The sequence below is a fragment of the Coccinella septempunctata genome, chromosome X (genome assembly GCF_907165205.1).
Source record: "Coccinella septempunctata chromosome X, icCocSept1.1, whole genome shotgun sequence".
Classification (NCBI taxonomy): domain Eukaryota; kingdom Metazoa; phylum Arthropoda; class Insecta; order Coleoptera; family Coccinellidae; genus Coccinella; species Coccinella septempunctata.
This window is the reverse complement of record NC_058198.1, coordinates 6437233-6464400: the sequence shown is the minus strand read 5'-3', so window position 1 is coordinate 6464400 and position 27168 is coordinate 6437233. Positions and strand designations below refer to the sequence as shown.

Sequence of the window (27168 nt, the reverse complement as noted above, 5' to 3'; positions counted from 1 at the left end):
GCTTGCGGGCATTGTTTTTCGCCGGAATAATATGCGGGCTTTAAGGGAAGTAACTCCAATTTGAATCGGGCAAACCATACGTTGCTCTTTAGAGTTTACCCCCCCTAATAACCTAACGAATAACTCGAGTCGATGAATATTCAGAAGCCGAATAATTAAAATCAGGCAGCGATTTACCTAAATGGATTTTTGATTGCACAGATAGACGGATGCGATTTGGGCTCAGAAAGTATGAAGCTGATGTGGATTTATGGGAGGATGAGAATATGCATTTTGTATTTCGAAGGAAGATTGTTGAGTGGGATTTTAAGAGTTCACTTTCAGCATGAGTATGCAAGAGTGGAATACTCATTTTTGAAAAAAGGAACATCCAATTACATTGATAAAACACTTGATTCTTAGACTTCAAGAAAATCCATACTGTAATTTGGAGAATGGTTTTTCAGGATTTCATTGGTTTTACAGATTTCTCGAATATAATACAAAAAGTACATGACTGAATGTTTTCTTCTTCTTTCTTGGTGTGAATCTTCAGATAACTGTGTTTGCATACATATACAATTCACGATAGAATAAGCGCCATTTTAATTGGAGACAGTGAAAAAAGGGTACACCCACACAATATATAAATGCGATTCTAATCGAGAAAACCGAAGTGTAAACATTTCAATAATAATCGGGCCTTTTTTTCTTTTCATTCCTCCGAATGTTTCCCGAAATGCCATTAATCTACAAACCTTTCCCCCCCATTTCATCTTCCACAACTCCAAATGATTTAACATCGGCTCGCTATGAGAGAGAAATGCCGAGCAAATGGAGGTGAGCCAAGGGAATTTTCCCAAATATTTTTCAGGGAAATTCCATTTGCTGCTCGCACAAATTATTATTCTTTTTAAACGGTTCAACAGGTCCCCAAACAAGAAAACAACCGTAATTGGTACGGAAGAAAATTGACGCTCGAAGAGAGGAATTCTATGATAAGAATTCGAGTGAATGTATACAGGACGAACTGAATGGATGAAGTTATTATGAAATCATTTCGCCGATAATGGAACACTGGAAAACGAAAAGGTTTCAACATCAAATCGCTGAAAACTGTACTCGTGAAATACAACACAGCGATTCACCTCCACAGAAACCCTTGTAATTTGAACAAATAGACAGAACAATAAGCTAGTATTGGAGCGTGCTCTGACGATACTGCCTCTGGCTAGGGCAGCGAAGGGTCAATATGAATTCCTTTATACTTAATGAACCATATTGTTGCAACTGAACGACTATAGCTATGCATGGAATGACTGGAACAGCGTAATCATCTCCCAAGTTTTAATCAAATTGTTTAAACACAGTCTATTGATGTCGATAAATCGAGTAATTTCAGTGCATAGTCCTTTTATGAACAGTAGATTAATACAAAGATACGATCAACAATTGGCTTAGTCAATCTGTATTTTTATAATGAACCTCCATATCATTAAATAATCGATTATCCTTCATTCTTGAAATCAATCATCAACTGTTGCAATGCTTGATTAATATGAATGTTCTAATTTCCAAAAACGCTGTGACTGTTTATCCAAATATTGTTCCAAACATAGCAACACCTTGAATACGAAACCTTGGCCTTTTTGGTGTTCCAGGAGAAAAAAAAAAGCACAAAAAAATTAAAACTTGTTAATGAACCGCACAGTTTTGCCCAACCTGTTTATACAAGGCTGTGAAGTTCTTCGACAAATCAAATTATGGTCGACGACAGATTGAACAATTTCGAGAACAGAGGAAACGTATCTCACATCGGCGGAAACGTTTGAATTTCTAATTATTTCGAAATGGATTAATTGAGGAGTGGACGCGCAGATTATCCTCAATTACTATTATGTTCCTTTTTCACCACAGGATACTCAGGAGCGTCATCTGGTTGTAAATTAGCCATCAACTTGATGGAACATAAGGATCTCTATCCGGCTGAGGGGAAAATTCAAGTTTCTCCACAATTTATTGCAGGAAACGAAGCAAACTGAAGTGCACCCCACTATTTCTTCCAACCGGAATAATTGTGTACGCTCCCTGTTTTTCCCCGTACTTCCATAATTGCTTTCTTAATCGAAGGTTCAAAAACAAAGGAGGAAGAATTTGTGGGAATCTTCTGCATATGTGATCTCAAGAGCCACTCTATAATGTATCTATTGAAACTGATGTATATCATCGCCTTATAGATCAATTTTCACTTATATTTTTATAGTATATGAACTTTATTTTTGTAAATTCATCAAGACGAAGGTTAAGTCTGTGTTTTTTCAGAATAGTAAGAGTTTTTAGATTTCTTCCTTCTTGGAAGGTTTTATTGCTTGTTGAATGTTTAAGAAGACACTTAAAAACAGGCTGTTTTGTTGGTACTCTGATTAACATTTGAGAACATAACAACGAACAACATAGACAAGGTTGATAATGGTATCACTTTTAAGGAATCAAAAATTTTTAATATTGAAAAATCAATATTTTTATCTTTAATTACATACAATTTTGGTAAATATGGCAGAAAACTGAAAAAATTCCGGGCAGTCTGTGGGTTGCCTTGATTCAATGTTTCCCTTAAACAGAAACCAGAAAATGGTTATTTATTCAGGGTGCGAAATTCATGGAAATTATTAGCGGCTTCATCCGACCAGCGGGAAACCTGGAACCTACTTTCTTCTCGTTTGTATACCTTCAGGTAACAGAAGGAGAAGAGGAAGTGTACTTGGCCTCGGAAGGTATAATTAAAAACCTACAATTCCTAGAAATTTCCGACCTAATTGAAGATAAGGGTGAAGTTTTGTGGAGCTCTTTGACTGTGGAACGTCGATGTGGAAAATTCAACGCTTCGGTAATTATACGTTCATTATTTCGCTACAGTTTCGCTAACCATCGATGGTGAAGAAGGAGGCAAGCGTAGCCAATAAAATTTGAGATAATGGAGGTACCGAGTACCGAAAAATGCAACTTCGGTCTTTCAATAAGGGCGGTATACAACTATGAAGGAAAATCATTGTCCAATTATCCTTCGCGAAGATAGTAGGGAGTTTCATCTCGGAGCTTCGATAAAAAATTAATTGGTACATAATTTATTTAGGGTTTTCCTACTTTTAAGAGCCATCTCTATCTTTAGTCCCAAAACACACGAGTTCTTCTGTAAGGAGCAGTATTCGATAAAGATATCACTTACTCTTAGGGCTCAAGCCTCAATCTTATTTAAAAAAAAATAAATGTCGACAGCGTTTTCAAGCTGTGTATAGCACATTTAAATCTTTATCAGAAAGGCCTATAACTAATAAAAACATGCTGCATACAAAAATGAATGTTTGCCTCCATGGAGACACACTTCCCAGATAACACAGGATATCCTATAGATATATGTTTCCAATTCTGGACGGGATGTTTCTGGATTTGGGATAGCCTTCCATGAGAAATCCATCGAAGGATTTATGATGAATCATTCTATTTATATCTTACAGATATCCACAACAGTTGTGAATGTGTTTGAATTGATTTTATTGATGCCAATTTAAGACTCCCATACTTGTACATGAATTGAAGCATTTGTATCTTTCTTTTTCTGTCTTCCTTTTGTCGTTTTCTTTCGAGACTGACCATTAATCGTTGGTTAGGTTGTGTTCGATCATATTTTAGGTTCTTCACATTATTATCCAGTACATAATACATATATGTAAAAGACTAACGAAGGTTTATATGAATCATTCCCAATTGAAATAATTATGCAATGTGGATAAGAGAAAATGGATAACCTTCAAGAGAAAAGATGTACAGAAAATGATGTCAAATTGAATTTCTGTGAAAACCTGATCTGCTGGATGATCTCCAGGGTTTATCCTTGATGAAATATGTTGCTATCCTATGGAAATCTTAGTGGTGGGCTTTGGAAACTTAATAGACGTCCATAAGATCTTTTGAATTTGAACAGGATGACCAGGAAGGATGTCCACTTGATATTTATAGGATGTCTATGTGTTATCTGGGTTGAAGAAGATTTTCAATGGACCGTTCAGTACTCACCGGTTTCCTAAGTTTAAAAGAATCACTGTTTGGACAAGATGATCTAGACTCTACATTTCCTATTCCTCTACAATCCCTGCCTCGTCGTGTCCATACCTTCGAACAAAGGATAAATTTCGATAATTTTGATCAATTTTTCGATACATTCTGCAGATGGTATGAGATTATCAACCGAAAAATTCGAAATAGTAAACAAATTGTTTTTTTAGCCCAATATTCGCCTGTGAACAGGGAGACACACAACTGGAAGGACAAGTCATACACATGGTCCTTTATACAGTGCGAGCCTCTAACATGTAATGAATTAAACAAATTATAGACTGATTTTTTGTTGTTAATATGTTCGGACACATCGCTCTATTTGGGTTATGATCGATAAGTTTTCTAAATGGCAATGCAAATGTTTCATAACTATTCTTAAAGTTGCATATCCGAACCAACTATTGAAAAGAATTCCTTGTCCTATAATTTTTGTAGGATATCAATTCGGAGTAAATGGGACAAACTGACCGAGCTACGGAATTTCTTCGTCTTACCGCATCCCCATCCTGGAAATTAGTGAAAACTCCGCAAACACTTCAAATTCTTCATCTGAAAGAGATATACTCGGCTGAATGCGTCTTGCCATTTCGGCAGTGAATGGAGAAACGCTTAACCCGGTTTTTTAACCTGGCACAAAAACCCAACGTTAAAAGATCACAGAGATAACTTCAAGTGTCCTCTTATGGGACGTCATTATTGGGGAAGAGTGTGTTTTATCATGTTCCACCCCAGGCGCAATTTATCATTTCTACCACCTCACTGGATATAATACGATATAGGGCGATTCATTTTCAGGAAAGTTAGATATTGACACGTCCCAGGGATTATTTCATGAAGGGATATCGAGAATTGCATCATCACTCATAAATGCTCTTTCCTCCCGGTTCTGGTGAGAAATTCGATTTTGTGCAGATAGCTATAAGCAAGCCCTCCACATCAACTGAGTTTTATCCACAAGATTTTTCAGAGGGTAATAATGTTCTGGAGAAAAATACATTGGGATGAATTTTGTATGAAAAATATTGGACCAAGTATTAGTTTTTTGAAAAGGACAATCTTGGACAAGACATTTCACGAATGAAAAAAAGATTTTCACTATTGCCTTCCTCATTGTTCATAAAATAAAATTCAGCTCGTGTAGTAATAAAAACAAGGCATCTATCGTCTTCCAATTTCAAACAACTCTTGTATCAATAGGAGCAGGATAAATTATGAGAAAACCAACTGAAATTTTCAAACGCTCGAAACGAGGGATGGATCGATATATTCTAGATTAACTTAATTTATTAATCCATAATGTAGCCCCGACCGAATCCTGACATCCTGAATACCATATCCTCCGGGTGAATATAATTTAAATCAATCACCTGCGAACTTTAATTACAGAAAGGATGCATATTCATTAACTTCGTAAGTCTGAGTGAAATCCGGCAAATCACGGGGTATGAAATTTGTAAATAACATGTTCAGATTGATTCCACTTCGTTCGTTCTTATCAAGTTACCCGATACTGGCGGTTGAATTCCAACGTAAAAGGTTTGCCGGTGATACCTCTCAGGACAAAATACATTATAGGGGCAGACGTCGAAGGTTTTTCATGTTTGAAAAAATACATACACATACAGGAAACTGTCAACGAAATATAGATAGTGACATTATCATCATCGATTCGACGAATATTTTCGAAGGATAAATTAAGGAAATTGGAATAAGCCATTGACGATTGAAACCGGAGTCAATGTGGGCGTCCAGTGGATAAGAGTTTATCGACAGGTTAAAAAATATAATTTTGTATAAATAACTCTTCATTCGTTTTTTCGTCATAATCACAGGCTTCCTGTGTTCAAGAAAAATGAAATTACGAAGATATACAGATTTTTGATATCATCTTATTCATAAAATGAACCCAACATGTCATAAGTCTTCACAATAATAAGCTTCTACTCCATTTATAATTGCGATTTCATTCATAAATTGATTAATTCAACGTTCCACTGGTTCTGATATAACATTGTAAAGAAGGAGATTGTATTATCGTTGACGATTGTTGGTTTATTTCCGTACAACCAAATCCCTTTCTTCCTGGTAATTATCCTGGGATAAAAATAAATCCGAAGCGAACTGCTCCAGGAATTACCCTCATAAAGTCTGAATAACTAGAAAACTCATAGTGTGAGGTAATTGGCAATTCCATCTCAGCTGTGGGTTCAGTGAACCCAGCTGATAATTACCTCGAAGAAAATATTAATCAAGTGCACATGGCTGTGGAATGGGTATCCTAATAAAGCAATAGTTGCACGTACGGTGACAAAATATACGGCGCTTACAATATTCCAGTCTGGTGCTTCCTGCAACACATGGCTCTGATAGGGATAAATTCGAAAAAGTATACCCTGCATGACATCATTCTCATCAACATCGAAAAGATTTATGTTCTCTAGGATCGAGATAAGAAATTCAATTTGGAGTGATCTATGATACGTTGAATGTCTTTAAAAAACGATTCATCTGAAGATGAAGTTTGTAATTCTTCCGAATCTACCTGTAGGATACTCCACAGAAGTTAACTTTACAAATTTTGAGATTGCTTTTGAAACTTGTTGATTTTCTGCCACTTAATGCTTAGAACGATGCAAGAATGTTTTATTTTACGTCAGTACTTTTTTTATATAAAACCTGAGGTAGGAAATCGTGCACTTCCTTAACATTTTTTGACATCTCTGCTATTACATGGATATCGAGAAAATTTCAATGGTCATGAGATTCGAAATTTGTCATCAGAAGTCGTATGTTGTAGCTAACAAAATTTGAGAAGCTAAAACTCTTCAGCTGGCGCCTTCGCCATTTTGCATCTTAAATAAACTAAAAACTCATCCCATTTTGTGGTTCTATTTTCAGTCTGTTTGAGCTAAATGATTCCCCTTGATTGAAAACATCCACTGAACCCAAAATAAGCGTCAAAACTCGAAATCAATGACGTAATACCAGTCGTTTTCGTCGAGCATTCTAAATTCCAGATTTGGTCAATGAGGGGCTACAGATTATGAGGTCAAATTAGCTAGTGTCACATCTGAAACCAACTAGGACCGAAGGAGAGCAAGTTGGACTATTCTATATCTGTCCATTTCGTTTTCATCTTGTTTGCTCATGGAGAAAATAACCCTGACCTCATTGTTCCTTTTCACATCGAATTAGTGATCCTCCATACAGATTCCATTTCCAAAATGACGAAGGTCGAGACAGTTTGTATTAGATCGAGAACAGAAAGTAAATCAGGATATATTTCAGCACACATAAAAAATTTGTTTTAGGAGTCGTCGAAACTGATCACTTCAATCTTTGTCATTACTTCAAGGTGAAAGGAATGAAGAGTATTATATTCAGTTAAGTTCATTTCTATCTGGGAATACAGAAACTGAAAATAATTTTCTGTTGTATTAAAAAATTCAGCAAGTTCTTCTCATTTTGAACAGAAATACTTCGAAACTCCCAAGTTGAAAATAAAGCTCGTTTATATAAAATTTTGTTGACAAATTGTTGGAAAAGCCACTGCGAAAATGACTGAAAATTGTCGGGTATTTTTTATTTCATCTATTCATTTTCTGGTCCTCTTAATGAATTCGGGGAAAGGTCTGAAGAGCATAGAGAAGGGCTGATCACAAAACACGCAATTTCGGCGAAAACCCGAAAAATTTGCTCGGAATCGAAATTACATTTCCTTTCAATATGCATTTCCTGGTATTTTCCAGACGGATGGCAGGGTAATTACCCCACTCAAAAGGTCAATCAAAAACTGGAAATTCAACTAGTTACAGGGGACAATGGGATTTTGGACAATTACTTTATTTAATCCCAGTGCGATCGCTGTTCCTAGAATTTCATGAACAACGATTAACGAACAAATATTGATTGAATTTCCAATGATTTATCGAATTTCGTTTTGTAATTGCTCTGTGTATCGAATAAAAACCAGGAATTCGATAATCTAATATTTGACACGTGTGGTTTTTGGGTAATGAATAAGGACGCTGTGATTTTACACTTCGGTTATATTTTCTGAGTCTACTCCAGTTTATAAGGGAAATTGTATGTCCCGAATGAGTTTAAGACTGTATTTAGTTGATATTAGGGTTGTAGTCAGAGCTACATTTCAATTTGGATTCAATTTACCAGGGAAATGGTAAGATAAAGATTTTTGGAAAACAATAATTTTAATTCTCGAGATATGATCAATAAATAAGTGATAATTATGGAAACTAATCTGATAACATCATGTCTTTGTCTTATGAAAAGATATAACCATTACAAATTTTCATAATTAGCTATGCCAATCCTGGAAAAACAAAATTCCGTCAAGAAAAACAAGGTAAATCTATGACAACACTCATATATGGATCTTTTAAAGAAATCGCATTCAGCGAAAGTACACATTTCAATATAAAATTACTCTAAAACGGAGCATTATACGTGAAAGTATGAAGAATACGTGGTATTTTCATGGTATATAATAGGCATAGTGGAGAAACTGGGTGAAATTCATCACATCAATGAAAAACTATATTCCGAAAATCATTTCATTCGATGAAATGGTTTGCGAGACACAAGAACTCAACTTTACATTGTTTCAGGATTTTCAACTTTTTAACTGGAAATTGGAAAAAATGGTAAAGGATAAAAGTGTTTCTTTCGACCTCAGAAATCTTCTGTTTAAATTTACGTACAAGTCAAAGACTCATCCTGTTTATTCTACATTTTTTTGCATTGAGAAGTTTTACTATAAAGAAGGATAGGTGCAGCTTACGATGTACATCTTTCAGTCTAGAATCGAATATTGAAAACTAAAACAAGATAAAATCTAATTTGTCGAACTTCGGTGTGGAATTTCACGTCATTGCATAGAATGTACATTATCTCACTTTCATTATTCGGAGTGTCCATTCAATATTGTCGAAAGAAATATCGTTCCGATTCCAGAAAATGGAACAGTTGAGAGCAAATGGCCATTTGCCGCATTTATCGTTCCGAGCTTTCTTAGTATATACACGAATCGAATCTATTTCACAGCTGGAAGGATTCTCCCATTCCTCCTAGGTTCTAATATCCATATAAGCCCAATCGACCTGATAAGATAGCACCATCAGGACTATTACCTGATCCACTTCAAACCAGACTAGGGCAAGAATCGCTCCCAGCCACAAGTATATCGCTGTTTCAGAAGTCGATAATTTAGTTTTGATGTTTATCTCTGCAGTGGCATGAACCGATGCCTTCGGCCTCTACTCCTCTTTGGCGGCTTCTACAAAGGAGCGAAGTTTGCCCCAACGACGAGGGTGGATTACTCCCTACTTATATTCGAATTATCTTTCTCCAAGAGGATTCACTATGGGCATCAAGCATTAACACTCCATTTCAGCAATTTGCAGTACGAATGTTTCCTAATGTTCATAAAACGAAGAATTCAACAAATGTTGACTTGAGGCTTCAATATCTGCAGCCATTCAAGACGTCGGTTAATTTAAAGACGCCGTAATGGAACCACATGTTTGGCATCATTATAATACAATATAAACAGGTTGCAATGAAAAGGTATCTCGTTGGAAGCAATTAAATATCTCCACGCCTCAAAAATCTAGCTGGATTCTTTTGATCTGATTGAAAATCAGTAAAGTTATCACAGGAGAAAACAAAATCGGTTTTATTGACAATATGAGAAACCCCTAAAGCTCTTACTAACATTCTAAATGACGATTCAAAAACATACAAGGAATTGACTTCTCTAAATATCATAAAGGAGCAGCTTCTTTCGAGGTGCAGTTGGGTATCAATTAATATTACATCAAAGCATTCCATTCAGCGTGCTCTGCTGAATTTTTTCCTTGAAGGCTCATTCACATTTATGATTTTGGTGGTTCATAAAGAAGAATTCATTCAACGTGTACTTCAGATGGAATGTTGGAAGGGAAATGTTGCTGAGTATATTTTGAAAGAAAATTAGACGTTCGCCACATCAATGCTTCATACAGATTGAAGATGCTATGAAATTATAAGCGGTTCGCACGCTATATGAAACGAATTATTACCAACAGTCACACGAAGAAAAAGATCCCTAATGAAAATATCAAAGGGGATAATTTTTACGGCCTTCAAACACAAAGGCTCTTCAATTCCTACAGGGTTACTGTGGCAATCTTCTATAACATCATTCGTTGGTACTGATAAACCAATCAGAAGCCAATCATGAATATTTATAGAGATTATTTGGGTTTCGACTATGTGCCAACTACGTTCGAACTGCATGTTTGAACTTCCATGAAATATCTATTGAAATAATGTTCGTCGATTTGTCGAAATGGTACCGAACGTTAACACGAATATTCTGTCAAAGCCGTCGACACTTCTACGTAAATACGAACGAGGTTTAAACTTGTAGAAACTGCCAATGAATTTAACATATAATTTGGACCAGGGACTGGGCTGAATGCAAACGTGATCCCGAAGTTCAAACAGTCCACACTGGCCTTACGTGACATCAAAATCGCATTAATGGATCAACCGGTTCGCGCCATTTGCGTTATATCTCATTGGAAATCATTCACACCATTCCGAAAGAACGAGTTAACCCTATCGACTAAACGAATTCCCGAATATTCCTCGAATTCCTCGACGCTTGCGAAAATAATCCGAACGGGGTATTGGATAATGATGTTATTTCGAATCAATTCTTCATTCCTCCGTCCCAGGAAAACATTTTGTCAATGGATCACGAACCTCCAACATTTATAAATCAATTCTTCGTCGGTTTGATGTTTCCATGAATAACTCACTGCGTTGACGCCTTCGTTGGAAGTTTGACGACCGGAGAACATTTTGAGCCCACCCATCAATCAAGAAGTTGTAACCAGAGCTGAAGGTAATCGGTGGTGCGTGTTTGACAACTATACTTTCGAGATGGCTGAAAAAATGGAACAGGATTCGCCCCCATCAACCTAATCAAACCACAGTAATTCGGTTCAGTCTATAAGGAAGCTTCCAGCCATGAAATCCATCTCATTAAACCTAGATGTCATACAATGGACAGTAAGCTTCTGTAGAAGCTTTACTTCTAGTAAAATAGCAGCAGAAATCTGTCTCAGACAAGGACGAGAAAAATACTCGACAAAGAACAAAGGCTGGCCTGTGTGTGCATCACTGGAAACTTGCATCAATTGAGATCCTTACTGCTCTCAACCCTCTACATCTTCTGATTGATAGGGTAACCCATAAGGCCATCTTCGGAAGGTATAGACAGAGGTGCTGATCCCCTTTCAACAAGAACATCGTATTAGTTGTTATTATCAAAAAAGTAAGCATTGAGAAGAACTTCAAAAGGGAAAAATGAAAAGAGAATACACCACCTACAAAATGGTACACAAATGATTCAAAAACGCAGACAGGTGCTGGACTTATACTTGTATTTCAGCCAGAAATACTCACGATCGAAAGATGTGTGAACATAAACTTGAAAATAAACTATCAAGGATGTGACATAAAGATCCATTCACATAGTCAAGCTTTGAACTCCTATGTCATCGACTCGAAGATGATATGGGAGTGCAGAAGAGAATTCAACGACATGGCAAACACAACAAGGCCTCTCTAATCTGAGTTCTTGGTGGCTTGGGAATCAGAGGAAACGAAGAGGCCAACACACTTTCCAAAAAGGGGAGCACAAACGCAACTTACTAGCCCAGAATCTTCATGTGATCTAGAAAAACCCTCTATAAGAAGGAGTTCTCGAAAAAGGAGGAAGCCCTAACAGAAACACTCCGGTAGATTCTTCCAGGAATGGATCACTTCAAAAATTTCCTTCGGAATTGCAAAAGTGTGAGATCCAAATGATATTTGATCTCAGTGCCAATAATTTTGCCTCCCCACTGGCTTTCTCAAAGAAGATGAGAAATTTCTCACACGTCAGAAACTGACGAGTGTAGGTTCTTTGAGGAATGAGAGGAAACACCTGTTCATCTGATCATAGAGTGCCTCGCCATTGTAAGACAGCGCAAAGAATGTCTGGAAGAGAAAATATTACGAGGAACGCAGTGAAGAGAACAGCTCTGATGGGAGATACAATAGACCTAAAGGTCTCAGTGAACTGTAACGCCTTTTTTGAACTATAACTAGCTCAGGAGTCACAGAACTCTAAGATTCATGCATATAAATATCAGGGTGGGAATGAATAATTTTCAGACGATAAGGATTGGTTCTTTCAAATCACGAAGAGATGTAGGTCAACCAGTGTTGTTCTAGATTTGATGAAATTTTGTGAAAACGAATCAGGGCCAACGATCTTCTCAGATGATTAGGTTAAATCATTGTTATGAAATAAGATGAAACCAGAAAAATAATTCTCAACAGCATATTTAATCCGATGAGAAATAAGCGAAGTTTTTTCTTCACATAAAATAGTTGAAAAATGTTTCACTGAGTGATTTGTGAGGAGAGTATTATATCTATTAGAAATTCACTTTTCGTTATTTTACTGTAGCGTGACAATGGGCAATTAACTATTGACAAAACATGATATCAATGAATTCATTGCATACATTAAGTTCTGATCGTCATAAATATGTGGAAAATGTATGGTGGTTTTCACGCTCAGCTGCTGACCCACATATTTCACTCAGAATAATTTCCGATTATTTGAAAGGCATTAGTCCTCTACTGAAATGTTTTTCAAACTTCGGAAAACATATTTTTCTGTATAGTACCTATATAAATGTAGTATGGAAAATAACTTCCCCAAGAAAGCCTCAGTTTAGACTTTCATTTTCAAGTATTCAACCAGTAATCAGTAAGAAGTCAGCACATATTTGATTAAACCTATTATAGGTTATACCCAATGAGCTCTAAAACTAATACTAATTGAATGAAAGACCATAGAGTCTATAATAATTCACGAAAATATCATTTTTCTGAAACGAAACCAATTTACGATTATTATGAATGATTTGGAACCGCTCCTTCGCCATTTTGCAACTCAGGAACTCGTTTCAGATTCATTCCTGGAATGAATTGGGAAACTTCTGAGGAAAAAACAACGAAGAAATCGATTGCAAGCGTGCTGTTCACGAAAAAGTGTGAAAATTAATGGAAAAGGTTCTGAATATTGTGGTACAGTATAATTTTACCTACATCAGTCACTTTTTCTTGACGCATGTAGCTGATACTTGTGGGAAGTATCACCCTGTATACACCCTGAGCTAACCGAATACGTGAACACTATGTGTGGCATCATAACAAGCTGTAATTTAATAGCTTACGGCTTTCATATATGTGAAATAAATGGAGTTGAAATTGTATGCAAAGCATTTCTTTGTGAGGATCTATTGTTGCCTCATTTGTGTGTAATCGACTTTTCTCAAGTTCGGGGATCTTCACATACTCATGTTTGTTGTGGTTACCTTGTAGAGCAAGAGCAAAGCAAGTATTAAATTGCCAATCCCTCGTGAACTCCCATCTCCTTGGAAATTTTGTTGCTTAGTTCAGAGAGAACAATTGGAGTAATTTCACTGTAGAAATATGCTTTGATACAGTGAAAAAAATCAGTGCTCTACGAACGTATGTATGTGGTATTTCGATTTCATCAAATATCGAACTGAAATTCTTATGCTTCACTTGAACAATTCTCCTTAACTTTTTCATTTTTTTACAAAAAAATGAAACTAATTTCCAAATTTCTGCTGAAAGTCATCTAAATTGATTTGTAACCCATGATTACATAAGAAGTAGGGAGATGAAATTTTCCAAATTACCAAATTATCGTGAGTTGAGTGTTAATTGAATTCGAAAGTCACAACAGGTACCTACTCTCAGACAAAGTTATATGTGCACCTTCTACAAGCAACCAGTTGGTCCCTTCAAACCAGAAGATTCAATTTCATTAAAAAGCCAGACTAAACACTCTAATTGAAAGAGTAATGTATGTTCCTTCATGAAACATTATCTGATGTTATATGAACATCCGTATCTACTTCACAACTTTCGTTGCATGTCGGCGTAATCATTTCAGAGTTTCCAACTGGCTGAAAGTGACTGAGGACTTTCGTTCACTTGATAAATTTCCTTTTTGTATCTCAAGTTGTAATTTAGAAGCCAGTTCATCGGGTGTGAGTGCAAAACTATCGACTAGTCTGCTGAAGACGACCCTAGAAATCAGTGCCCATTCACATACGTGAATGAATGCATTTTCTGGAAGAATTAATTCCTCATTAATTCTCCAGTCCCACAAACGATAAAACAATGATCATTTCAGATTTACATTGTTTGTTTCCATTGTTTGGCTTCTCGATTGTTTTGAATAGTTTTAATCTTAATCAAGTCTTGTTTATTGTTTATTCTTCCTTTAACATGGATATATCGCCACACTCAACCTCAATCTCAAAATACATAGTCTAGTCGGGTTTTTTGAAGAAAAAAGTCTGAAGCAAGAGGAAAATCAGTTTTCTCATGTCACAATTTCATGGTTGGAATAAGTTCTAGTTCTGAACTAGAACTAGAACTTTCTGGTTTAGTGAAAAATAAAACTGTTGCATTCGCCCCATGAATGACTGAATGAATATGGATTACAATCTTCAACACAAGGCATATTAATTTTTTTAGGGTCGATCTGACAATAAGCAACTTCAATTCATTTTTCGACAAACATTGTGACTGTAGAGATGAACAGCACTATAAAAAATTCAAATTCCAGGTATAGTTATTATATAATATCAGCTATATAGATACTCCGCATATTATGAATTTTAACTGACGTCTCATTAATTTCTATTCATATTGAAGGATTTCTTGTGGGGAAAAAAAACTTACAAAGAAATCTTTTGTTGCAATAATTTTGGAGATAAATGGTTCAACATTTCTGAAATTATTGAATAGTGAAGGGAAAAATTGGATATTATTCTGAACGAAGGCTCCTTTATTTCCAGTTCTGTTTATAAGTTTAGAGTTTCAGCAATTCAGCAAAATTTTACTCTGAAAGATATAATGCAATACACTTATTACTCCAAGTGTCTTTTTTTCATGTGTGTAATTCTACCTTGAGTTTTTTTCTGGAATAATAAATTTAGGCAAACTTTTCATGATTTTTCTGATCCTCACTTGTTTGAATTTCGAACAACGAACATTGGTTAGAATACCAGTTGTCGTAAGAATAACCTACTTAATTTTTCTCACGTGACAGAAACAGGGGGTTGTTCTATGAGATTTCGAAGGAATGCAACTTTTTCTCCCTGAAACTCTCCATGACCCTCTGTTCTGATATTACATCGGCGTAAAAGGCTATGTCATGTTCTTCCCATTCAATTTTTACACAACATAGAAGCTCATCATTTTATTTTCAAAGAGAGGATTGAAATAACCCTTACCTGATTCATGTAGGATCTTACGAACTCCATGGACTGTTCAAGAGCGTAAGTGTCGCTACTGCAGGAGTCAATGATCAGGGCGCCCAGACTAACATTCGGAAGAAGTTCTGAGCTTTTGTTAATTTCGTCGATTGCATACAGCATCGCCTCAAGTCTCTGCATACCCTTCTCTTCCTTAACAGCCCCGCAGGGCAGATCAAAGCTCCCGCTTATCTGTTCGTGCATGGGAAATATACCCCCGAAAATAATATCACCCCTTATCCTGATCAGTTTCCTCTCGTCCACGTCTGCACGACATGTCAGCATCAGAACCAACAGAAAAAAACATTTTTTCGTGCACTGCATGATGATCCTAGTTGGCGCGAAGTTCATCGTTGAAGTTCTGCTGGACGACGTCTGAACTGTTTGAGGTCTGTTGGCCGCATGGGGTTGCGGGGATCGTGGCATTAAACGCGGACATCGCGATTTTCTCCGCTTTCAGCGACTGAAAATTCATCTGTTCAGTATTGGATATATAAGGGATAGCGGGCACCTGCGTGAAACGCTCGGCTGGTTGTCATAGCGATGCAGCAGAACCACGACGCCGAGGACTGAAACCCAGAGTGTCCGGACACCAAACCCGGAGCCGACGCTTCCAAGTCTCCTCCCTGACCGACCGACGGAGGATTATCCCCCGAACAGTGAGGCCGAAGAAGTGGGGCACTTTAGAGCTTCCAAATCCGATGTACCGCACCTTCTGAAGTATACCTAATTATCCTAAATCGCACGGTTGAGACTTCCTAGAGCTACTGATTCCTTTCTGGAATACATCGCAAAGGGAAAAGGAAAAGCCACTCTGGGAATTTTACATTTTCGCTTATCACATCTCAGATAGGAACTGCTCGTTAACTTTCCACTCTCTAGAATGACCGAATGGATCAGTCACGGAAATTTAACTCGATCGATCTCTCCATTTAGTCCCTTAAACCTGAATATAGATCTCGAAACACACATAAAGAAATATTATTTCCATTGAAAGAAAAAACGATCCGAAAGAACGTTCGCCATCCAGTGTAACTGCCATAGTTTCCTAATTTTCGAGGGAAAACGCCTACACACGTACCCTTAGATCACTCCATGTCACTTACTCCCCCTCTAGACCTATCCTCAGGCGACATAATAACAGCCAAACTGGCGGGTTGTCGAGAAACAGCGAAATGATTCACCTCAGAAAGCCGAACTTTGAGACATTTACGTATAGCTATCGGTATTAATTTATCAGATTTATCACGGTGCGACTTATCTGTCTGTTCAACAGAATCTAAAAATTCAGCTCTAAAAGTTCTCCTTGGATTCAGAAGGTCAATGCTGATTCCAATTACAAAATGATATGAATCTTATCTATCTAAACTAAGCAGCAGCTGCAGTGTCCAAGTTTGACCTCTACGTTCCTCTAGAGAAGGAAAATACACATGGGAAAGAGTTTCTGGAGAAGGAAGAAGACCAAAAGGGAAACACTCTGGAGAAATGTTCCAGGAATGGAGCATTTCAAAAAATTCCTCCGGATTTTGAAACTACAAGATCTAAGAGTATTTGAATCTGAGTAAGAAAAAGTTACGCCTCCTCATTGTCACCTTAGAAAACCTCAGATGAGTATGGACTTATCCAATTGTTGATTCTGTGGGGAAGAAGAGGAAACTCCTTTCCACCTGGTCACAGAAGGCCTCACCATTGCAAGCCTGCTCAAGGAATGTCTTGGAAGGGAAAATTATAGGAGGAATGAAGACTTAACCTCGTTGAAGCCCTCTCAGATACTGGAGTTCATTGGGACTCTGGACCTAGAGGGCTAGCTGTAGATGGACCAGTTGTGAGAACAGCTCTTATAGGGGGAACAACAGACCTTAAGGTCAAAGTGAAATGTAACCTCCTCAACAAACAATAACTACTCGAGAGATGTTGTATTTTTACCCCCAGCTGCAAGGATTATCCTTGACCTGTTTGTATGCTACTAGTACTAGGTATATTTTTATCAATCCCCTGCGAAAAATGTTTAGCTTGGTAGGGTAAATGATTCCTTCCAAACAAAGAAATTTGGCCAGACTAATCTGAAATACGAATATTTCATTCAACAGTTATGAGCTCCTAGCAAAGATTAGATTAACTCCCTGAATGCACCTGCCATGAAATTGTAACGAAAATACCACTCATTTTCTTGTCATTTATTCCCCCTCGTGACAAGCTATCGTTCATTATTCATTTCAGTTCCCTTCATTTGAGATTTTCCATTAAAATTCAGCCCATACATCGATCATTCGGCCTCTTGTTGATGACGTGGATCAAACAGTGGACTTAAAATCAATTGGGAAATGAAAATCGCCACAAATACATTCTTCGCAACATCAAACACCCTGTTCCCTGAATAAGCCATGTATTTTCGTTTCGTTTTGGGTTCGGGACCGAAGAAATATTATTATTATATGAGGGTTGGGTTCATGCAGGATTTCTTTATGAGAATTCTCCTAACATAGCTGGTAGAAATTCCATCACACGTAGAAGGAATTATTATTTGGGCTTCTGACAGCGATCGTGAGCAAGTTGAAAAATTATATGAGTAACGGGATGCCTGGATAACTCCTGAAAAAAGACATTACGCTCATATCGAACTCTGAGATCCAGGAAACTTTTCGGATTATGCAGGATAGGTATTTCTCATAGCATAAATGACAGGATACAATAATTCTCAGATGAGATTATATACGTATCAGGGAAACTCAAGAACGAATTTTATATTGAGTTTTCAACAAAGTTCCAGAGATTTACACGACTAGTGTACCGACTTCGCAATATTTCCAAGAAAATTCATCAAATATTTCATATAATCACCTGACACAGAGTCAAGATAAACGGATATCTCTTAAGTTCCAACGTATCCGAATCAATGTGGGCTTAACTGGGATTTTGCGAGATTTATCTGTTATTTTCGATTGTTCTTATCAACGTTTCGGCAAGCGTTCGCAGCCACCTTCAGAGAGCACCGCAGTTTTGGGGCACATATGTCTTGAGTTTAACAGATTATGTGGTTATAAGAAGCCCCATGACAGAGCAACTGAAATCATTCTCTGTTCTCCTATATCGTATGTAGATTGCAAAAGTATGTATTGCTCTCTTGCAAAAGCTGTTTCATATCCAGGTGTTGAAAGATGAAAAAAAGAATAAAATCGTAATTTTTCCTCCGTAGCACGAAGCCAATCCTGCAATTCCAGAGGGAATGATTCGTATTTGATTCATAGAGTTAATAACGATATATCGATTATTCTGATGTGGATGAACCCAATCTTGTTGAATCGATGAAAGGAGAAACACGTGTACGCTGATTAGATGGACATCTGTATATCACCCCGTTCCGATATACATTTTTTTTTTAATTTTGGCTTGGCATGAGGCTGACCTGCATCCAGTCGAATCCTGGAAATATAATTCCGAGATATAGCTATACAAATTGGATAAATCCAATTGTCAGTGGACGACAGTTATTATATATTCATATCGAAAACTCTCTACGCGTAAATTCGCGATTTCCGGAATATCTTTTTGATTTTTTCGTTTCATATTTCATCACATTCCAGATTGTTTCAAACTAAATCATTCAAAGTAGCATAGTGCCAGAGAGTTAAGCAATTCTCCCTTTTTTCGATGTTTTGACATAGGAAACAGAACACCCAGAGAAAACAAACCATAATACAAAAACCACTCTGTAGATAAAGTTAGAAAACTGATTTTTATTAAATTCATAGGTGTTCTGTTTCCTATGAGTAAATCTTTACAGTGTCCATATTTTTGTCGGTTGAATGAGATTTCAGATAGAACTTAACCCTGATTTATAAAGTTGTGCGACAAGAACAATGGAAAATGGACCTCAAACTTAAAATTCCAAACGAAGTTTGGAAGGAGAATAATAGATTGAAAGCTGAAAAGATTTTTCGTGTGTTTCTGGGAATCTACATGTATAAAATGGAAAGATAAAGGAGTCGAGGTTATTGGAAATGGGAATTATTGGAAAACCGAACGAATGAGATACAAAATTCTAATAATGCCTTTGTTAGTGTTTCCTCTTTCGAAAAGAAAGCGTGATGTCAAAATTCCAAGAACCAAATACTGCATACAATACAATATATAAAAATTAGGATCCCTGCTTTTTCTTCTCCACAATAGGCAAATGAACGAATGATTCTAAAAATAGAAACGAAAATAAATTTCAACATACCTACTCCTCCTGCATTCCCTATTCAAAATATCGAGGAATTGTTATCCACATCAAAACACAGCTATAGAAAGTTGAATGTTTCAGTTGAAATACCTCGAAAACGATTCAATTATCCTGATGTTCGTTTATATTTTCAACAGAAATCATTGAATTGCCAACATAAAGAAATCTCTCGTTTTCCAATCAATACTGATAACTTTTCAACTTTCTCGACTAAGCTAGCTCTTCAACAGGATGTGAAGGAATCCTTGCTTATATGAAATAAAAAAAATAATAACTGTTTACTATTATTAGGGCATTCTCCCCAATTATATTATATAAAACTGGCACTACCTAAATCTTTAATTTCGCCATGCTACCCAACAACTCTTCGCTTGCAAACTAACTTGCCTAACACAAACAGCGTGTCTCACAGCTTCTCCAAATCTGAACAGTTTATATCCTAAACTTTCCACTAGAATATTTGACGTTCCAGTTTTCGCTCATCTCCCGGAGTTCTGGTTGGTGAAGTGGTTTTAAATTTTTCATCAACTAACCGGCTCCTTACGAAGATAGGCCACCAGAAGTTGGTGAATTAAGCAGATTTGGAGAAGGCTTCGTTTACTTTTTTGAAGACAAAGAATGGAATAACATTTTTGTGGTGCCATACGCCATACTCCACCTTCATTAGGATGTTCTGGAACGGTTGAAGTTATCTGTGGACTTTTTCCAAGAATAATGGTATCGTATGAAGACTGTGATTGTGGATTAGTAATCATAACCCTTCCCCTAGAAGGGTCCTTTGTAGAATTCTCTAATTTTATAGAAATAAATACTCATTCACAAAATGCGCAACATTTGTTTGCTAGGTTTGAATACCTGAAAAAATTAATGGATGAGATCTTTGCATAAATAGGTTGTTCGTTCAGTTTTGTTATTTTTCTTGAATTAATCATAGATTCTTACTGAGTTTGATCGATTTAGCCTTGAAGACTTCTTGATCACTGTCAATTATTGGAGGTTTCTTTCGAAATCTTATATGCCACAGGACAACTCTGCCATTGAATAGAAATTCACGAGAAAGTTCTTTTAGCCGATTTCATAATAGCCAAACTCTCTGAACCTTGGAAGCATTCTAGATTGAATTTGGGAACAGTTTCACGAAAAACATTCCGTCTTTATATAGCGTGAATATTTCAGTATTTGCTCGAAGAATGAAGTCAACAGGGATACAGCAGTCCTGGATCTAATATAAATCGATGAGGAAGAGCGAGGAGAGAATTCGGAAGATTGGGTTTGCAAGGAGGCATTGAAACTGTTCGCTTTCGGAAAGTTGAAAATTCTCAGTCGAAACCTTCCAAATTCACGCATACAATGTTATTGGAATAAGTTAAGCCTTAGAGGATGAACTATTAAACGTTAAATTTTAGTGCTTCGAATACATTCCATGAAGAATTTTTCTCAACTGAAATTTCCTGATCTATTTGCAATCCAGACTCATATTTCGAATATTATTAATAACTTTCTTCACGTAATCCATACTCAGAGAGCATGAAAATGATATAGTTTCAACTTATATAAGAGGATTCATCTGGATTGGTTTCTGCTTGAATATTCTTACATTTTCACGAGAAAATTTCGAAAAAATAGGTCGAATTTTTAGCAGAAGTCAAGCAGAGATTTCATGTAATTTATTTTAAATGCAAACACCTAGTTATTGCACCTCAAATTCAGAGACAATGTGTTTTTATCCAATATTTTTCAATGGAAAAATTCGAAAGATTTTTGCACATAACTGACGCTTAAATAATTGCAATTACAGCCAAATTTTCTAACCCTGAAATGTTATTTCGAAGATATAAGACAATAAACCATAAGAATCTTCATTAGGCTACTTCTTTTTGAAAAAAATTTCAATATTTCCTAGAAAATTAGAGAGGCGTTAATTCAGAAACTCTCTGTATATCGTCCGTGCTTTTCTCTACGAATTACAGAACATGAAAATCAAGTATTGATCCCACAGCTTGTCGATACATCAATCAAGTGACAAGACGAGGTTTCCGATGCATTAAACTTTGTTAGATCTTCGGCACCCCGAGACCAAAATCAATTGAATTTCATGAAATAGAGTGATGGTTATTACATTGAGACCACTCTTCAATCCGCTGTCATAAAATGAAATATTATTTTTGTATTGGAAGTGCTTTCATGGGCTTATTTATAAGTGCTGAAATCTATTAGCAAAAAAACATTTAGCAACATTTAGCAAGGAATAACCCTAGACCTTAGCCCCTAGCTTCTGTGGAAAAACCATTTTAGAAATACTTCTAGTAGTGCGATAAAAGCCTTGATGGCGCATTGAAATTTATCCAGTAAGACAACCCTAAAATACTACTGATAGATAGGGTAGCCCATGAGGTCATCCCCAGATATCTAGGGAAGGTGTAGGTAATGAGAGAATTAAAATACAATACAAACACAATAGACCGCAGTGAAATGTAACCCCCTTACCAAACTATTAACATTTAGAAATGTTTCAGTTGAGATCATTACAACATACTTACTGAACATCAGTTCATATGCTAGTATACTGGCTCTATTCGAAGAATACCGTTGGAATTAAAGGTCTTTAACGTTTCTATATGAATCATGTAGGTTTTTTTTTTTAATTTTGAATGTTGAAAAGCAATTTCCCTTCCCCCCTTTCGCTGGGGGCATTCTCGAATTCCTCATTACAATAAAGTAATATACGACAATGTACGTCATCAGGATTTCAGTATACAGCCAGTCCAAGTTTCGCAGAATTAGATTGTGCACCTTGTTTTCCCACTTCAGCGTCACGAACATGAATAATCGTCCCATGCCGATGAATTGCATCATTAAACTTGGCTTATGCGATTTTCATGTCAAATCAAAAAGCTTATCAAAGCGTTGAACGCACTGTAACTTCCGAGAAGGTGGTAAAACTGGGTTTATTGTGCTTGGAACATCGTCTGTGACTTATTGAGAGATTAGGCTTTTATTTTCTACGACCCAGGAAGCAAACGGAAGGTTCGGCATAAACGGATTTGGATTAGAGCCGGACTGTGTGTCTGACTCCAATCGAAGGCAGAGCAATGTTAAAGAAACGTTCAAAAACTGGAAATCCGTGAAAAAACCTTCCGAAAGAAACAAAAAATTTATTATTATAACATATATTCATAAATGAAGATGAATACAACACGAAAAAAACAATACATTATGTGAATTTAGTTTTATGTTGTCCATGCATGGTATATTTCATAACAAGTGAAAAATTTATTATGGATAATGAGGTGTAAGTACTGAATATTCATTCTTGCTCTTTTGTAATCCTTCATTGATACAATCTTGCCTTTATATCAGGATAGCAAATTGCTGAATCCTTTAGCTTTCCTTCGGAAAATATGTACATACAACTTTCCCTGCAAAGTAGATATAACGAAATCAAATCTCAATTCTCAAGGGAACAAAAACTGTGCCTTGGGGAACGCCACAATCTAAGATTATGATATTATTTGGAGTTCAAGCACCTTTGTTCAATGAAAAAATTCCACATTAGTAACTTATATTCCAGACATACAGGGACCAGGAAACACCAGTTCTTCAGAGGTAGTGGTAGATGCTGTCCTTTTCTCACTAGAATGTTGTATTAAAGCGCATGACCAGGAGAAGGCATTTAGTTGTTAGTTGATGCCTGTTGAATGCCTCAATTCGAATCGCTTCACACCCCCAATTTTGTGAATAATATTGGTGATAGACAATTCATCACTCACTGAATTTCTCGAGAAGGATCTGAGGTTAGAGGTGAGTGTTATCTTGAACCTAAAGAATAGTTTGATTTTTTCATTTGTTACATTCTGTCTCGAAATTCAAACTGCAAAACTTATCATATTAACCTGGTATATATAATGTTGATCAGATTTCATGAGTTCCTTCTGAAAATTTAAGGGAAATTGAAGTTATTAAATCAAAGTTTGTTAAATGATATGTGGGTGATGTTGAATTGCAAATCACCCAACCTAATTTTTCAGAGTTCCTTTAAATGTAGCATAAAATCCAATAAATGGGAAGCGATGTTACTCTAAGTGTCTTCGAACATTTTAGGGAATGATTAATGAGCAGATCGCGGGTTTATGAAACGCAGTAAAAACATTTAGAGGATTTCTACTGGTCATAGATGATTAATTCTGTAACACTGTTTTAAGTGTTAACAAACCTTTTCAATATTTCTCCCCAGTGAAGACTAGATAATATTTCATAATAGTTTCACATTGCGAATTCGCTTTATTCATCATTTGCACAAATCAATAATTCAAGAAAGAAGAGCATTAAGGAATGATGGATTTTCATCCTGGACTAGAAGGCGGTTGTTTTTCTTCAAACTCTTATACCTATGTTTCTGGATTTTCTAGCACGTGTATTTTTCATATTTAACATGGAAGTAACCCAGAGTCATCCAGTATTTGCATACAAAATTCATACAATTTGTCGAAATCTACTTGGCATACTGTCATACTGAGTTCAGTTTTCATTTTGATAATAATAATTTTTCAGCTTTCGACACTGATGTAATACAGCAGTGTTTTCAAATCATTACTGGATGCAAGAGTGGTAAGAGTTGGGGACCATGGGGGCCATGGCCATGGTTAGATTTCCTACTAGTCCATTTTCATTTTTAATAGTACTCGTCCTTCTCTCAGGACACAAAATTTACAGTAATAATTTAATATTCAATGGTTGAACCTATGAAAAAAGCAATATTTTTTATAAATTTAAGTCGTTGTGCAGCTTAAATCAAGAACGAAGACACAATCACTCATTTGATATTGAGTTGCGGTTCTTAAAAAAAATCGATAACTTTAAAAACTCCCACGCTCAGATATATGAGTTCAACCACACGTCGAAGCCAGTGATCGTTTCACCCCAGCTGCGCTATATGTTTTTCATATGGGCAATAGAACAAAAACTACCATGCTGAAGACGTGAGCAATATTGAATTTTTTTTGTTTTCCTCGTGAAAAAAAAAATCACATGCTTGCTTTGGATGACAGCTTCCATTTGAATCTTCGTTTTCAACTGTCTTCGCCAAGATGCTACGTTTATTATTTCGTTCTTGAATCCTCTTTGTTTTTCCAATTGCAGAATGCGGAAAAGCGGATTCAACATTTTTCCCTTGAACGTTTCATTCACTCTTGAATTGCGATATGCAGTATAAATCCTCGTGGGGGATCATATCCAAGGTCACGTGGAAACGGAAAAACATAACGGTTACAAAAACCCATCAAGGATTACTTAAATATATCCACCCTTCGAGGGTAAATCATGAAGAGGAAACGTTTGGAATGGGAATTATCGAAGGATTCCACCGCGTTTCTGTTAGAATGTGAACTTTAGTGACTTGAAGCTACACCAGCCGAATTACCCTGCCAAAGCTGAAGCATAGAACCATTTGTTATATTTTTATTGCACCAGGTCCGAATTTTATGGCACATGCCAATTCCGAGTTATGCCTGTTTGGTGTAGGTTCTATCTAAAACTGCAACACTCACTTGTTATTGAAATAAAAAAATCTTGAAGAAGTTGATAACGGAATGGGGTTTGGATTACAAATTAATTACAAATAACTCATGGATTCCAGTGCTGCTAAGGTCGTCCCTTCTCGAAAATTATGAGTGAAGCTTCTGTACTTAAATAATTCATTATACCAGTACAGGGTTGAAACACTATGTTATAACTATGAAATAAAATTCTTCCACCAAATGGATAACCATCACGGATATCACATAATATAGGGTGTTGCAACCCTTCATCAACAGGCGGTCTGGTGTAGCAAGATATTAAATTGAACCTATTCTAGCTTTCAAAATACACGACCAATTTTAGTCCAAATCAAATTCCGCTTTGCAACTACTTCAAAAGCTACAAATGTTAAGTGCCATAAAAGTCGGATTTGGTGTAATAAATTTTAACGAGAATTTCTGTGGACGCATGTCGTTTAGATAATGGTTAATAAGTGCCACAAACCAAACCTGCGTGCACGTGCATTTCTTGTAAGGTTTTACGATAGGCGCCTGGTAGGCGCGTAATAAATTAAATGAAGTGGCAGGAACATATCCTTCGATGGAAATTACGAGCGTAGTTCGTTTGTTCTATTGGACTTGACTAGATGCCGAATTTTTTTTCGTCCTTCAGCAGGCAATATTCTTTATTATAATGACAAAACAAATCTGTTCTGATGTTTACTATGCCTTAATGGTCATTATAGCCCCATATACATAAGGAGTCATAAATCTGCATCCAGGATAATTTATTTTTTATTTTCGAGTCGGTTTGATTATTTTTCCATGCGTATTTCCATTTTTTCCGAAAAAACTGACGAACTTTGAAATTGGTTTCAAATATTCTGCATCAAAATTCTTCGAATCTGCCCAATATGACTGAAAATGGTCATGTCACCGAAATTAATTATCGTATCAACATTCCACGGTTTCTGAGTGGGTATTAGTAGAGTATGGATATTGTGGATATTTCTGAGAATTGAGGTGGTGCTATCCGACAATTGGCATGCGATAACAATGGGAGAAGGCGAATGCATCGCTAAATAGATCCAATTAAAGGTGACTACTCCGTTATACACCGAAATTTTCGCTTACCCCTTATGCGGTGTGTTCCGCACGTGTAGCTTCACCTTTATTGAAATTTCTGAACTCCAGCGGATACCTGCCTAACCCCAAAATTGGAAATAATGATTTATTAAAGTTATGCCGTACAGACAAACAGAGAGGGTATAAGGTTGATATAAACGTGGTGAAATGGAAAATGGGGTAGGTATTCAAGGGTTTGATGACGATCCTTCAGTTCACAAATATTGAAGATGGACCACTATCCAAGCCAGCGATTCTTCTGGGTCAAAATCTATTTCATTCATCGCTGCATGGTTCTACTTTTTTCCACCTCTCAGACAATTTTAGTCTCAAATAATGCCCCACCCTAGCATAAAAACTCGATTTCGAAAATCTCGATTTTTTTGGTCCAAAATGAGCAAGGGGTTAGACCCCCCCTAAAATGACCTATTTGCTCCTCTGCCTGAAAATCAGGGTGTCCTACTACTGTCTCAGGATATGGAGTGTATAATACTCATTCTGTTGAATCCACCAAATCAAACAGTTGATGATTCCATAGAGAATTGCACTCCAGAGAGCTCTTCGAAGTCAACTCGAAAATGAAAAGTGGAAAAACGAAAAAAATTATTTTCTCCTAAACAGGGCCACATATTTGAAATTTTGGTATGGAAATGTAGGTTTTCGAATACGCTGAATCCATTGCGAGCAATTTCGAAAGCCTATCTCCGTTCGTTTAGATTTTCATCTTGGAAATAGCATTTTTTAAAAATTTGCAATTTTCAATCTGCGATATCTCCTGTTACATTCG

The 27168-nt window shown here is 36.5% G+C and overlaps 1 protein-coding gene across 1 annotated transcript in view; it reads right to left on the bottom strand.

The window, feature by feature from the left end:
• Positions 1 to 15960, bottom strand: part of LOC123322023 (metabotropic glutamate receptor 7-like) — a 77304-nt gene extending 61344 nt beyond the window's left edge. Inside the window, exon 1 of the mRNA XM_044909847.1 lies at positions 15495 to 15960. Coding sequence (XP_044765782.1) covers positions 15495 to 15941 — 447 coding nt within the window. The 5' untranslated portion in view covers positions 15942 to 15960. The remainder of the gene's footprint in view (positions 1 to 15494) is intronic.
• Between the last annotated feature and the right edge of the window lie 11208 nt (positions 15961 to 27168).